Source organism: Bidens hawaiensis, unplaced genomic scaffold (assembly GCF_021521415.1).
Source record: "Bidens hawaiensis isolate Kalapana, Puna unplaced genomic scaffold, B.hawaiensis_p1.1 tig00031469_1, whole genome shotgun sequence".
Taxonomy (NCBI): domain Eukaryota; kingdom Viridiplantae; phylum Streptophyta; class Magnoliopsida; order Asterales; family Asteraceae; genus Bidens; species Bidens hawaiensis.
Window position 1 is genome coordinate 110,491 of NW_027495303.1, and position 15,950 is coordinate 126,440.

Sequence of the window (15,950 nt, forward strand, 5' to 3'; positions counted from 1 at the left end):
ACACCCCGTGAAAAAAATTCTGGATCCGCCACTGCTTACATAAGATGAATTATCTCTTATATTTTATCTCCTAAGGATAAAAAACATTGTGGATACATGTGTTTTTTATTTAAATTATAGGAATGAAAATATATATATATGTGTGTATGTATGTATATAAAGTAAATATGAGACTTTTACACATTTATTTGACGGAGTTTTTTTCCTACTTATCTATTTCATCTCTGTTAATTTCGGCCTCGGTTCGAGATCTATTTTGGGGTGCACCAGCAAACATGCAAAAAGGAATTTGGAAGAATAGAGTGGAAATACATATATAAAATATCAAAATAAGACATTTAGTTGCTTTTTAATCAAAATCACGTTGTTTTGAAACCTATGCACTACACGAATAATTGGTGACAAAATAACAATATTTAATAATTAAGAAAAATACTAAAACAATTAACTTATCATACATTGTTAACAGACAACCATTTTAAACACTATTGTACAACCATTGTACAATAGTGTTTAAAATAATTAGAATTAATAGTTAACATAAAAATAATACAATAGACAATAAAATGATCAATATATATATGTATATAGGTCTTTATTAATTTCAACCATCATCATTTGGTTGTTGCCAATCCTAATTAACGAATTGGCTGCTGACGGTCCCATCTTTTAACGTATTTGTTCTCACGTCCCAACGGTCCGTGACTAACAGATGCTTAACGTTGTTACCTCCAGGTCGCCGGAAAAACACTTTTGATCGGAAAAGTCACATTTTTGCCGGAAAACTCAACCTGAACATCGCCACCACCACGAATTGACTCATCGCCAACTTCCGACCACCAGTTCACCACTTGAGTACCACAAACTGATTCTAACAATGGTTCTTTAGGGTTCCGGTGACCTCAATAATTGAGGTTTTTACTAGAAAAAAGTTCCTAAATGTCTTATCCAAAGTTACAAAGATGTACGGAAATGTTGAGTTTTCCGGCCATAAACGTTTTTCCGACGACCTGCAACTAATGACGTTGGAATTCGGCCAGTCGCAAACCGTTGAAAACAAATACGATAAAGGTGGGATCATTATCAGACAATTCATTAGTTAGGGCCGACAATGACCAATACACCTATTAATAAGTTCTACATTTTACATTATAGTTACAACTCGTAAAAAATGAGACAATATTGTAATAAATAACAAATTAGTAAAAATTTATTTGTATACTGTATTTGATGTTATACCGGTTAGTTTACCTTGTTTATGTGTGACGCAACTATAACCTCTACACAAATCTTTATCAACGCCATTAAGAACACAAAGCTAACAATCGAACATTAGAACAACAATTTGATTTATATGTTTACAACTGAATCACTTTCAACAATAACTGACAAACCAGTTAAAAACATCAAGTATAAAAAAATATGCAGTTAATCTTGAGTCACTGATCGTTTATATTATTACTAAGTCACGTGTATTACTTTTTTTAGAACAACATGTATTACTAATATTCACATTACAACGTGAAATGTCTTGTGTATAAATTGTTTGGTCATTGTGGTTTGATTTTGGTATAACGTCATAAACCACATGAATTGAATAAATTAATCAACTCTTCAAAGTCGTAGTTACCTAGTTATACATATCTAATGTATGACTAAGAACACAACTTTTCGTGATTGGTGGTAATATTACATGCAACAACAATCGGAAGAAATTTTGTTTTCGTTTGCATATGTGGAAGAATACTACATGTACATGTTCTCACTTTAGATCTTGTATATAGTGCCTATAAAGTATATATCTTGAAACCCCATTTTAAGAATTGTGGAGTTTAACTTATAACTATATTTCGTGAAAACTCGTTATTTCTTGTAAATTTAGAGTTACAATTACTAATTACCGACATCTCTTGAAACACGACATGGTTCAAAGTGCATATGGACGTGGCTTAGCGGTACTAAGAAGTTAGATAAAGTTTTGTCTTTTCAAGGGATGGGGTTTAAGTCTTATATGTCGTCAAATAAAATGTTAATTTAAAAGTAGAGAGTGTGTTAGTTGTCAGCGTCAGGAAATGGTTTTCGGCGCTCATATCCTCATATGAAGTTTCATTGCCGGATCAATTTTATATTTCAAAAGCATAACTATATTCTTATGTTCATACAATTGGCAATTAAAAATAAATAAATGCAACATAAATACATGATTTTCATTAGTAAATAAAAACATTACGTAATCCTAATTATAAAAGACTCATGCTAATTAAAAGTGCACCGATAAATTATTTTAAACATGCTTCATTGTTGGATTGAAGAGTGGCAAAATGTTCCACCAAATTTGCGCGAAGATTTTTTATGTTTCTTGCGGCTACATATCTACCGTTTAATAGCCCTTTTTCAGGCGCCACCCAAAGGATGATGATGAAGAGGATCACTTAATTTCAAGTAGATCACATGAATTTTAAATGATTTGAATATGAGTTAAAAATCCATCGTTAAACAACATTATGGCGGTTTTTTTGGGGGGGGGGGGTTGAAGTTGCTAACGTCAACCGTTCACTATCGTAGGCTATGCCTAAGAAACGTGGCGTTACACACATAGACACAACCTTTCATGATAACATTGTCACATGGTCTAATTCTTCCAATCCATTAACTCGGAATATCTAATCCTTCAAACCCCTAAAATCAAGCAACTTAAAAAAAAGTGGTTCGAAATTATAAATAAGAAATTAAAAGTCTTGCGTGATTTACTCTTGTGTATTATTTGGTTCAAATTAAATTTGGTATTTAATCATGTTACCGACTGAAATTTAAATCTGAAACCACCAAATCCGGACCACGCGTCTCACCAATAATTGCTTTAGTTTTATGAATAAAACCAACATCGCCCTCAATATATACCTCCTTTTAATAATAATAAAATTATTATTATTATTAGTTATAATAAATTACTAATTGCCATTTTCAATTTTTGTTGAATGGCTGATTTTATTAAAATTAATAATAAGTTTATACCGGTAAGGAGTTAGACCATAAACAACTATAACACCCGATTACAAACACACTTTAAAATACAATAATTAATTAATTAAAATGAACGCCAGGTATCCCAAACCACCTTTACTAACTTCTCACTATTTTTCACACAAAGAAAACTAAACCTCTTGATGTTTTCCTTGATTCTATTGATGGATACTCGTGTGTTATCAAACAATGATTCGTTTCTTGACTTCCAAAGACACCAACATGTTGTACTAATCACCGATTGAATAGTTTTACATTTAACCTTATCATAACCGTCATTGAGGTGTATTTTGAAAAGATCTCGAATCTTAAATGCGAACACCTTTTCTTCTTGATAAAGTGGGCACCGATTAATTTCATTTACAACCTTTCTTTTAAACAGTGCGTCTGATGTAGCAATTCGACCCATTTCCGCCTTCCATCCAAAAAGGTTGAGTTTTAGGGGAACCCATTTATTCTAATCCATAACAAACTCAATTGTAGGATAGTGTTGCTTCAACATTGGCTTCCCCGTGACTTATATAAAAAAATTAACCTTCGTCTTTTAGAACAGCATTATAAAAGGTAACTGAAACATGGTTATTTACATAAAAATTTGAAGTATGCATACGTTATTAACTTATTATACTCTTTAAACTGAGATAATCGAGTCGTCAAATATTTTAAATTTAACAAGAAAAGAAAGGACATGTATACGTGATTATATAACTAAAAATGTGACACTTTTATTTGAATTTAATTTTGTTTCCTTAACATAATCAATAGCAAATAACAATAATATGCTCAACCACACAAAAATACAAAAGAGATAATTACGAACAATAAACACAAAAGTCATATAAAACAACGAATGTTGATTGAATCGAGTCTTGACTTGTTTTTTTAGTTGTACATTTTCTAAATGGCCATAATGTTATTGAATATTATCACTTTTTATCATTATTTTTTTATTTTGATAACAAAATTCCAATATGAAATTTTAAAAAAGCCATCAAACAAATTCATTTAAGCCAATGAGTTTAGCTCAATTGGTGGGGAAGTGGATATTTGGGTTGGAGACTATAAGGTCTCAAGTTTGAATACGTTCTTAATCGGGTTTTATCGTAATGGGCCTTCGGGTGGCTGGTTTTCCTCGGTACAGGAGATGATATGTTTGGGCTACCCGGTGTTGTCAACCATCATAGACGTATGAGGTCGTATTTTGTCATTGAGTTAACTCGAGTAGTCATGCTTTATTCGTTGGTCTTAAAAAAAGGTTTGTTTAAAAATAAAAGGATATTGTATAAAATGTCATTTAGTTATTTCATTTCTTTTATAAATCACTTAAAGTATGCATTTGGTTTCTTTATTTTCAGTCTGGTAAAAAACCCCCAATAAACTGTAAAAAAGGAAAAAAAAGGTTAAATAAATTTTTAAACCTTTGATATATTTTACTACAAGTAGCATAAAGTAACCTGCAGTATTATTTTTTTCCCAAAGTTTTAATATAAAATTATAAGCGTTCCCTTTGATGCCGCAATTTACCCACCAAGATTCAACAATAAAGTGTTTTCACCCTTTTTAAAGGGCAATGGTTATTCACACACCATCTTTGGATATTCATACACCCTTTTAACACACATTTTATTCTCTATATACACCTTATAAAGGGTGTATGAATAACCTATCCCTTTTAAAGGGGATAAAATCATGATGTCATTCTTAACCAAATAAAATATCAATTTTCCAAAAGATTTTCATATCCAACAACATAATAATTTGATTAAAGGGATCTTTGATACACATCATAGATGCTGAATCTAATATAATATTGTGTTTTAGAGGGGGGGGGGTGTGGATGTGGTGGCATCACTCATCACACACCTCACCCAATCAAATGATGTCACATCACCAGCCCCAAATCCATCACATGTGATGGTTTTTTACTAGGGGTGATGGTGTGGTGTGGTGGTGTGTGATGGAATTTTTTTGTTTTTTTTTTTGTTTTTTTTTTGCAAGATTAAATGTTACAAAGATAAATAAATAAACAAAAACCGACAAAAAACTGGTTGATATAGGCCTCGTCACGTTTCCACCAACTTAGCCGACTTTTTTATTATTTTTATAGCATTCAAAAGTTCAAGGTTTAATTCGTAAATCATTCTAAATTCTGTTTAAAAGAAATGTGAATGTTAAGGGGCTAAATGTGTAAATTGTATTTAAAATATAATAATAATAACACTAACAAAACGCAGCAATAGCACTCCTTCTTCCCTGTTATTTTTCCGGTGACCCATCACTTCCGGCGATCCATCACTTCCCGCGACGGCTCCCCCCAACGGTCATAACCACCCCCCTCCCAACGGATAGATTTCTTGGTTTCCACCCCATCTCACGCGTGATGGCCATCACGCAAATCTCCTCCATTTCGCGTGACAAGGTAGCGGCGACAGTGTGAAAAAACCCACCACGCGTGATGGGAGCTCCATCACGCGGTGCCCCGTCCCCCCTTATTATATTATGGCATGAAAGTTTTCCACAACTCCTAATATAGTCTTCAGACATTTGGCTCTCTCAAATATTCATCATTTGATCCAACTGAATGACCTAAGGAATCTACTTGAGATAATTTATACTCAACAAATAACTCTTGCATCAGGTCACAATTTTGTCATGTGTGAAAGTATCAAGCACCGGTTTCGGTTGGTTTCGTTGGCATGTGCTCCGGATCTTTTGGGTACGTAGTGAAGCAAACCAAAGGAAAATATTGTGCGGCATGCGAATTTGTCCGGTTTATGCAACATGCGACCCAAATACCCTAAACATAATTTCAGTCATATCTTATTTTAATGTGTCAATTTATTATATATAAATTATTATTATTAATTATTCTATATTTCGTTTATTCAAGCCCGTACAATACATGGGTTTCTAACCTACTACTATAATTTACTCTGAAACTATTTGATTAGGACATTCTCTATTTTTAAGCTTTGGAATGCATTTATATAAATAAGAGATGATCATGTTAGGTTGTTCATCATGAAGGGGGCTTTAATGCACCTCCAATTTACCATATCACCGTCACGTAATCGCCACGTATGTTTGTCACTTTGTTGCCCCTCTCCACTCCTCTATGTGGTTTAATGCCCTTTTACCATGTTATATATATATATATATATATATATATATATATATATATATATATATATATATATATATATGTTTGTATGTGTTTGAGAGAGGGCCCACATATTCACCCCATAGCGCCGGTCTTAGTTAGGCCGCCACCTAGACGCCCCTAAGTTAGCGCCCCTCAGTGGTGTTCAAACCCAAAGCTGCCCCATGAGCGCCCCCAACCACGCCCATAGCGAACCGCCTTAGAGGCATGTTTAATTCAAATCATACATGTATCTTTTAGATGTTATTATATATATATATATAGGGGATGGTTCAAGAGAGAAATAATATTATTGCAAGAAATGCAAGAAATGAATATGGACCACTAGTTTTGTTTTAAGTTTTAAATGTTTAAAACTAAATAAAGAAAGTATTAATCATTCTCTTTCTTCAATTAATATAACTAATAAACTATAATACTTATCTACTTAATTAATATAACTAATTAAATTATTATAATTGGAAAATATTAAGAACTCATTTATTTTTATAACTTATTTTTTGTGTCTTGAATTTTTATCCTACACAAGTATAATTTATTCATACATTAAAATTTCTTTCTATCCAAAACTAATATCTTCCAACTCAATAAATTAATATCCATCAAAACATACTTACATTATGATGAATAATACCAAAAAACTATTTTACATGTGTTTGCATTAAAAATCAATAAAAAACATACAACATACACAAAAACGTATAATCTACATTTGTTCTAAAAATAAGACAACATATAACCTACACACGAAAAACATATAACCTACACACAAAATTTATCATCAATGAAATAACACGCACACGAAAACATATAACCTACACACGAAAAACATATAACCTACACACGAAAATTTTATCTTACACAAATACAATTTATTCATACATTAATTTCTTTTTATTCAAAACCAATATCTTCAAACTCAACATATCAATATCCATCAACACGTAGTTACATTGTGATGAATAATACAAAAAACTATCTTACACATGTTTGCATTAAATGTTAATAAAAAATATACAACCTACACAAAAACATATAACTTACATTGTTCTAAGAATAAAAAAACACATAACCTACATACGAAAAACATATAACCTACGCATGTATAGGATATGTGTATCTTTGTGTAGTCTATGTAATTGTTGATGTCGAATTACATATGTAAGTTGTATGCTTTTTGTATGTTGTACGTTTTATCGCTCAAAACAAGTGTAGGTTATATAACTTTGTGTAGGTTATATATTTATCGTTTACATTTAATGGATACATTTGTATGATAGTTTTTTATTATTATTTATAACAATAATTTTTATAGGCATACCAATTGAAAAAAAATATATATATATTATGTTTTGATATTTAGTGTTAAAAAACATGCTAATAAATTAAGTGGAAATTATTTTTTTAATATAAAGAATAGTATTATATGAATAAATTGTATTTATATTGAATAAAATGAAAAATATGTAAATAAAAAATAAAACTAAAGTAGTGTTTTTATCTTTTTAATTATTATAGTTAAATTAGTTTGATATATTAATTAAAGAGAGATTTATTATGGTTATATTAGTTGTATTAATTGGAGAGATGGGGTGCATTTATTGTTGCATTTATATCTTTTTTATTTATTTTTAAATATTCAAAAGCTAAAATAAAATTAGTGGCTTATATTCATTTCTTTTATTTCTTGCAATAATTTGATTTCTTTCTTGAACTTAAACATATATATATATATATATATGTGTGTGTGTGTGTGTGTGTGTGTGTGTGTGTATTAAATAGAGGATTTTGTTTTCCTCACATATCTACTATTTATTTTGACGTTATAATGTATATAATGTATATACACGCACTGCTTGCGGTGCGCGCATATAATGTATATATGTGTGAACCCTTGGGTGGGCAAATGCACTAATTTTGACGTTATTTTACTAATCTCGTGAAAATAACGTTAAAAGTGGCGGAAGGTTAATCAGGCATCATGTGGTGGCGTTGATAGCAGAAAGACAAGGGTACATGCATCGATCAGCCGGTTTCCCGATGATTGAGTGTTATGTGCCTTATGTCCAAGGCTTGATGCAAAACTACTATCGAGCCGGGGGTCTCACCGGAAGCAGTCTCTCTATCCCTATGGGGTAGAGGTAAGGCTGTCTACATCTTACCCTCCTCAGACCCTACCATAGCTTTGCTATTTGTGTGATATATTGAGTACGATGATGATGATCTACTATTCATTTTACTATTCAATATTTTAATAATTATTAATTATTATAACTATTAAATCACTAATCATAATTTCATAAATAAAATAATGGTTTTTATTTTCTTTATTATTTTTTTTATCAACTAACTAAAATATTTAACAAACTATATTTTTAAGCACAAAACTTTGGCAAGTGTCGGATTTATACGTTTTACTTGGCAGTTAAACGATTTTCTTATTTTATATAGTTCGTCTTTACAATGACCGAAACTTTTTTCATGATTTGAAATATCCCATCGTCGCACGGTTTTATATCTGCGTTTCAATGTTTGATACATTGCATTTAAAATATTTTTATTGGCTTACTAATATAATATATGTTTACGAATTTGTGTTGGTAACGCTAATACTAACCGAATTTGTATGGACCCGTAGCTGTAATGTACCGGTTTTTTGGGATCTACATATGATAATTTGTGGTATTTTGGCATTAACAAGTTTATTTTATTTGTTTAGTTTCAATGCCGTAACTTGATACAGACTGACTCGCGTCGACTTGCAACGAGTTTATTGTTTAACATTTTTAGATATGTTTTTTTGTTCGATTTAATGGTCCCGTTGCGAAGCACGGGGTCCTAAAAACTAGTTGTATAAATTCTCTATACTAAGTTATAACAAAAACAACCATTATGTGAATCTACATTCGTATAAAAAATCCATTTCTACGAATAGATATTGTTTGATATTTAGGAACACAGTAAAAAATCTTCGTCGGTTAAAAGATCAAACGGTATTGCATTCATAGTCAAACTATTAGCCGTTGACCAAACAATTAGTCAACTTGTAGGTTCATCTTGTCATCTTACTCTCCTATAGAGGTGCACCAAAAAACCCGAATCCGGAACCAGACCCGAAATAAATATCCGGAACCGGTTTTTCTAATAACCGGGTTTTTAATACCCGAACCCGTACCCGACCCTACCCGTAGGGTACAGATAGGGTATGCATTTTGGCACTAAAACCCGAACCCGAACCGAACCCGATTTGTACCCGGTAATACCCGAAAACCCGATTTGTACCCGGTAATACCCGAACCCGAAACCGAGGTTTTCCAATACCCGAAACCGGGTATTTCAAATACCCGATGTATACCCGAAAAATACCTTAAAAATACCCGAATAATACCCCTAAAAAGTGTAAACTTTTAAAAAATCCAATCTGTACCAAAAAAATACCGGAAAAAAACCCGTAAATAGGGTTTTTTCAATACCCGATAATAGGGTATTCAAATACCCGGTTTTAGAATACCCGGTTCTATACCCGACCCGAACCCGATGCATAGGGTATGGTTTTTAGAGACAATACCCTACCCGAACCCGACCCAATTACTACCAATACCCGGTCATACCCGAACCGGTTCTATACCCGAATCCGGGTATTTAAAAAACCCGATTTGTGCACCTCTACTCTCCTATACGTTTGTATAAACATGAGTTCTAAGACTGATATCTAGTTCTCACCAAGTAAAAAGATTCTGTCATAAATAACCTTCAACTAAGACATCGTTGGTAACTTAGTATCTTGTTCTACAACTATTTTTCGAATGATGTGTTTAACTTTGCCCATAAAGTTTTACACAAAACAGGAATCTCGAATATATTAAAATATTTAAAAATATATATAAATAGCAAAGAAGATTTCAACTCAATGTACATCTATCAAAACATGGTTTTTGTACCATTTCCATTCCAGTTGAAACCATCAAAAAGTATAATTTTCTTTTTACTATTTCCTGCCAGTGAAAAAAGGTACATTCTTCATTGAAAATTGAATTTTTTCTAGTTTTCTAACTTTATTTTTGTTTTAAAAGTATGGCCGGCCATGCAACTTCAATCATAAAGAACCAAAATGATGATTAACAGTTTCTATGCCATATGAAACAATATAAGAATCATAAATCCAAAAAAAAAAGAGAGTAAACTTTCAATTCTGTATACTTGGTAATAACTGTTGTATGGTACATCCCAGACACCTTAACTACATGTTTTACGCATTTTATAACTGTTACAAATTAGTGTTAGATGCATAATCAAAACAAATCTTACCTTTCTCACAGATATAATCTCATAATCCTCAATACACACGCTTCCCGAGCCTTTTTTGTTCTCCCCAAAACCAGCTTTAACGCGTAACGATAAACACTGTTACGATTTACCATCCATCATCTCACAGCTTCCGGCGCAGAGTTGCAGTAAGGCGTATGTAAACACACCAATTTTGTACACATGAGACAAACGGTGGCAAACCCGACTCCCGCCAAGACACCCGTCGTGCTTTTCCGTGTATCCAATCGCAATGCCCTTCTAAGCATGCTCCAAAAACACGGGATTAAACCGCCACATGTAAACACCATCAAATGATCCAAACCGCTATAATCAATCCCAGCAAGAATGGCTGCAATAGCCGAAACAGGACCCACGATCCCGATCAACCCGGACCCCGCTAACGACCCGTACCAACTGTCAGTCGCTCCAAATATACAGCTGGCAACAGCAGCACCACGGGTGAGTCCGTGAAGAGAAACGGGCAGGACCATGTGTCGACCAAACCCGTAAGCTTTTGGTGCAGCCACGCCTAGCGCAAGCCCTTCGGCTAGTGCGTGTAGGGCCACGGCTAGACATGAGAGTATTGACTGAAGGGTGAGTGCACTTATTGAAAAGGCAGTCGGGTTAGGTAAGGTGTTCGTTGATGTTTTTTTCTGGGTGGCAAGTTTGGTGGCGGTGGAAGTTGAGATGTGGGTGAATGTGGACCCTGTTGCTAGAAGGGCGGTGAGTGTGAGGAATGAAATTTTGGATGAGAAAAGTAATTGAAGTGGTCGCCATGCACCAAGTACAAATGCAATACCAGATGCAACACCGGTGAGAAGCGCGTGTTGTAGATGGAACGCGAGTGCAAAAGCAACTAGAATGTTGCCACCTAGTAAAGGGCCGAGACCAAAAAGTAATGACACCAGGAACCCTGAAGCGCCTTCTGAACTACATCCAATGAAAAATAGTCAAAAAGGCAATAGCCAAAAAGTTAATTAATACAGTGATAATCCAGAATTCTTTTAAAAAGAAAATGACTCAGGAGTTTATTGTATGCATTAAAGATGCACTATGGCAGCTTTCCACCCGCGTGTTTCCTCCTTAGTTAGTTTTACTAGTTTCAACTGTTTTGGCCCATAAAACATAAAATATAACCCGATAAAATAAAAAGATGGGTGGACATGAAAAAAAAGAGACAGGATTGCATCAATGGCTATCCAAACACCTTTTAGAAAGCAAAATATTGCATGCTGAAAATTGTGCAGCTTTTTTTTACAAGAAAAGTGGGCCATTCTTCCAAAAACATGTCCAACTTAACGCATCGTTTTCTAGTAACTGACTAGGTCATTTATTAGATCAAAGTTAACTGACTAATGTTGAACAGATTAATCCAGCAAGAAGAGCTATCCTGGTATAGCTTTTATAATTAACTTCCATATAGTAATTACTAATTAGTAAGACAAAGAACACTAAAAAATTAGCGTACCATGCATGCAACATATACGCATTATGAAATCACATGTTAGGACCCAAAAGTGTGTGCAACGTTTTAAATTAACTTACTTGTAATTGAGACCAAAATTCTGAAACATGGCACCGAAAGCTTGCATAGTGGCGACTGAAATTGTAGCTGCAGATGCAACATGAGACGGCGATGCTTCCTATAGAACCGTAAGAAACTGTTACAACTTACAACAGTCCAGAATATAAAGTTCGTTTTTCTCTATAAAAAAAATGAACTCCGAAGATAGAGACAAAGTTATATTCCAATTTATTGGTTGTATTAAATTGAATTGTGAATTACCAAAAGTAAAAAATTTCATCAACCGATGTGGACAAAAGTAGAGTAGTAGACCATCAATACATTTTGTAATGTTTAAAAGACAGCCCCTTATAAAAGTGAAGTCCAAGTGTGTTGAAGTCGATTACTTGCTTTAATAAAAATCATGATCTTTCATAAAGTGTGGTACCTTAAAAGCATCAGGAAGAACCTCAGCAACAACCATCCAGATCATACACCCTGCTGCAAAGCCCGTACAGAATGGCAGCAGTTTGTTAAAGGCATCAGCACATATAAAAGAGGGTACTGCTACAATGGGCTGCCGAAAATGGACAATATAAGATACCCTAAAAATAAATTAATGTTCTTCTTACATCCTTAAAAACAGCTAACAATGCAAAATAATACCTGGGGCAAAGATGTAATTACACTCCATAACATAGCATTTTGTGGAGAAACTCCTCTTGATGCAAGCACCATACTAACAGCTAAACCTTCAGGTATGTTATGAACAGCAATGGCTAAAGTTACCAAAAGGCCCTGAGAAAGACCTTTTGAGCCAGCAAAAGATACCCCAACTCCAGAACCTTCCCCAAATGAATGAAGTGTCATGATTCCAATTACAAGAATAACCTTGTTTGCATCTGCTCCTTTTATGTCCAACATACTGACTTCACCATAATGCTCAAGAAACTAAAAACGTTAGAAAAGAAAGGTTATGTCAATCATAATACCCGACTCCCGAGCAAAACCTTTGCAAGCAAAAGTAAGCCGATGATTAAATTACCTTTTTACATAGCAAAATAAAAATGCCACCTGCCAAAATGCCCGTAACAACCCAACTACCACTACCATGATCCCGTCCTTCTTGTATCAAATCAAAACTTGCAGCCAACATAACTCCTGCAGCCATCCCGTTACATATCCCAGCCCACTGAGCATCAAGTTCCACAAAAAAGAACGGTAATGCACCTAAACCAGTAGCAGCTGCCATTGCTAAAGTAAACAAAGCAACAGTAGTAACTGAAACCCTACTGGTCCCAATGATTTTCCCAACAGGTTCATCGCTTGTGACACCAGACCTAAAAACTTCCCCTAAATTGTTGCCATCTATCACACTTTCTACCGTCTCCTTCAATGGAGCGGTTATTAACCTCTGTGAAGTACTGTTTTCTGAACCCGCTGTACCAGAACTATATAGCACTAGTAATAACAAGATTAACAAGATTTGTTTGAATCCTGAACCCATTTCAAGTGTGCCCTATTCAGCTGTAATATAAACACAAATCCGCATCAGCTGTTTAGGACACTTGCATTTGTATCCTCCTGCAATTCGACATAGGTTAGCATGATTATAATATTAAGCAATAATTATAAACATATGAAAATAAATTTGGGGTTTCTATACTCTAAGCTAGGCGCACCACGCTCTTAAACATAGTCAAAACAGTACCAATGCTCATAAACATAAAATTAAAACAAACAGATTCATCAATTTCAGAAGTTCTAGGATGAAAATGATAACCCTTTTGTAAAACTCTGAGTTGAACCTAGCTGATGCATGATGATGTACTATACAATTCCAAAATTCATCTTACATAGCAGCTACATATGTAATCTAGGGCACAAATTCAATCATAAACAACAATTTTTAAGCAGCATTCTATAACTTTAGTTGTGCCCTATATCGCAAGCTTCAAATTTTGGAATGTAAACACAAATCTGCATCTGTTGTTTAAAACACTTGCATTAGTGTCTGCCTGTAATTCAAATATATGTTTGTATGATTCTGATATTTAGCAATGATTGTACATATAAGGAGATAAACTTAGGTCGTTCTAATCTAAATTTAACGCACGTAGCAAAAAAACAGCATAACCGCTCTTAAACATGAAACTAAAACATACAATTTCATCAATTTTAAAGGTTATGAGGCGATAATGATAAACCTTTTTGTAAAAATCTGAACTTAACCTAGCTTTAAACATAAAGTTGCTAAAATAGTCAAAACCAGCATAAATGCTATTAAACATAAAATTAAAACAAACAATTTCATCAAGTTCAGAAGTTATTTATAAAATTCAAAATTTAACTTGGCTGATGCATGATGATGCACTACACAATTCCTAAATTCATCTCACAGAGCAGCTAAGTAAGTAATCTAGGACAGAAACACCAATTTTTAATCAGAAATCCACAATTTCAGTTAGATCAGCAGATTACAACAAACAAGGACCAGAAATGAAACAACAATTATACGCCGTTCCGAATTCAATAACCGATAAATTCAGAGATTCTATAATCTAAATTAGGCATCATAAAGCTGTTACAACACAGTCAAAAAGAGCATAAAGCTCCAAAAACAATTACATTAATTTTGATAACCTGTATTAAAAAAAATCTGAATTCAACCTAGCTGATGCATGATGTCATGACGATGCACTACACAGTTCCTAAATTCACCTTACAGAGCTGCTAAGTATGCAATCTAGGGCACAAATTCAATCATAAACACCGATTCCTAACCAAAACTATACAATTCCAGTTAGATCAGTAATTGACAACAAATTAGGTGTAGAAATGAAACAATTAATATAATCTATCCGTTTGGAATTGAATAAGCGATTGATGTATTGAATTGAAACGGAAGCTGATTGAAACCCTAACAATAATTTAAGGAGTGTGGATTGATTGATGGAAGCCACCTATTAATCGGAGAAATGGGCCGTCATAATAATAATAATAATAATAATAATATTATTATTACTATTACGGCTTCAGAGATCCCGAATAAGAAGAAGATACAGAGAGATATATGTATTATGATGTATTATAGATAGATAGAAAGAAGAGGAGACTTTAACAAGAAGCCAACCCACGGATAACGGGAGACAAAAACCACGGTTGTGATTGACGGATTCCGTGGGACTCAGGATCAACCCAAACCCAAACCCAAACCCAAACCCAAACCCAAACCCAAACCCATTGTTTTCTTTTCTTTTTCTTATCTTACGTTTTTCCTCCCTACTCTTTTATTATGTTTACATAACTTGCTTATTATCTCTGCGCATGCCTATATGACTCATACAGACATTGATGTCCGAAATATCTACTACAATAATAAGTTCATGCCCGTAACTTGAAACGCTCATGTTATTCAATTAATATGGAGCAAGATATATACTTTTAAGAGTTAATGGCCATTTTTGTCCCTGTAGTTTGCTACTTTCGCCACTTCAGTTCAAAATTTTTAATTTTGTCAATTTAGTCATCATAGTTTTAAATATTAGCCAATTACGTTCCATCCAGCTATGCCGTTAGTTTAAGGGTATTTTTGTCTTTCTCCTTTTAATTTTGAGTTAATGGTAATTTTAGTTCCTGTGGTTTGATATCTTTGCCAATTCAGTCCAAAGTTTGAAAATTTGTCAATTTAATGTTCAGTTTAATTCAGTTTTTTTTATTTTTTATGTTTTTTGATTATAACCCTGAAGAGCATAATTCAATCCCAAAACCATCGAGCAACCTCAAATACTGGTATGCATTTACTCTGTTGACAACAGTAATCATAACCCCCCCCCCTTATATTTAGTTTTTAGACATTTCCTAAAATCTTCTCCATTGTGGAATTCAATGGTAAAGTGGTCAAGGTAATTCCCTGAAACCGAATAATATAGAAAAAACTAAAAATTGTTTTGT

At 33.5% G+C, this 15,950-nt stretch overlaps 1 protein-coding gene across 2 annotated transcripts; it reads right to left on the reverse strand.

Moving 5' to 3' along the window:
- Positions 1-10,357: 10,357 nt before the first annotated feature.
- Positions 10,358-15,117, reverse strand: LOC143582131 (putative zinc transporter At3g08650). 2 transcript variants are annotated; one of them, XM_077064760.1, is made up of 6 exons: positions 14,960-15,117; positions 13,042-13,580; positions 12,663-12,947; positions 12,445-12,573; positions 12,038-12,135; positions 10,358-11,422 (listed from the first exon to the last, which is right to left on the reverse strand). In XM_077064760.1, the coding sequence occupies exons 2-6, from the start codon at positions 13,501-13,503 to the stop codon at positions 10,609-10,611; spliced, it is 1,788 nt and encodes a 595-aa protein (XP_076920875.1). In that variant the 5' UTR covers positions 13,504-13,580; positions 14,960-15,117; the 3' UTR covers positions 10,358-10,608. The 2 variants fall into 2 exon arrangements, with proteins under 2 accessions (XP_076920875.1, XP_076920876.1); XM_077064761.1 differs by lacking the exon at positions 14,960-15,117 and adding an exon at positions 13,780-13,967.
- Between the last annotated feature and the right edge of the window lie 833 nt (positions 15,118-15,950).

Coding starts and splice junctions, on each gene's coding strand:
- LOC143582131 (XM_077064760.1), bottom strand. CDS start 13,503: ATGGGTTCAGGATTCAAACAAATCTTGTTAATCTTGTTATTACTAGTG. Junction 12,948..13,041: donor TTATTTTGCTATGTAAAAAG/GTAATTTAATCA, acceptor TAACGTTTTTAG/TTTCTTGAGCATTATGGTGA. Junction 11,423..12,037: donor AATTTTGGTCTCAATTACAA/GTAAGTTAATTT, acceptor CATTGGATGTAG/TTCAGAAGGCGCTTCAGGGT.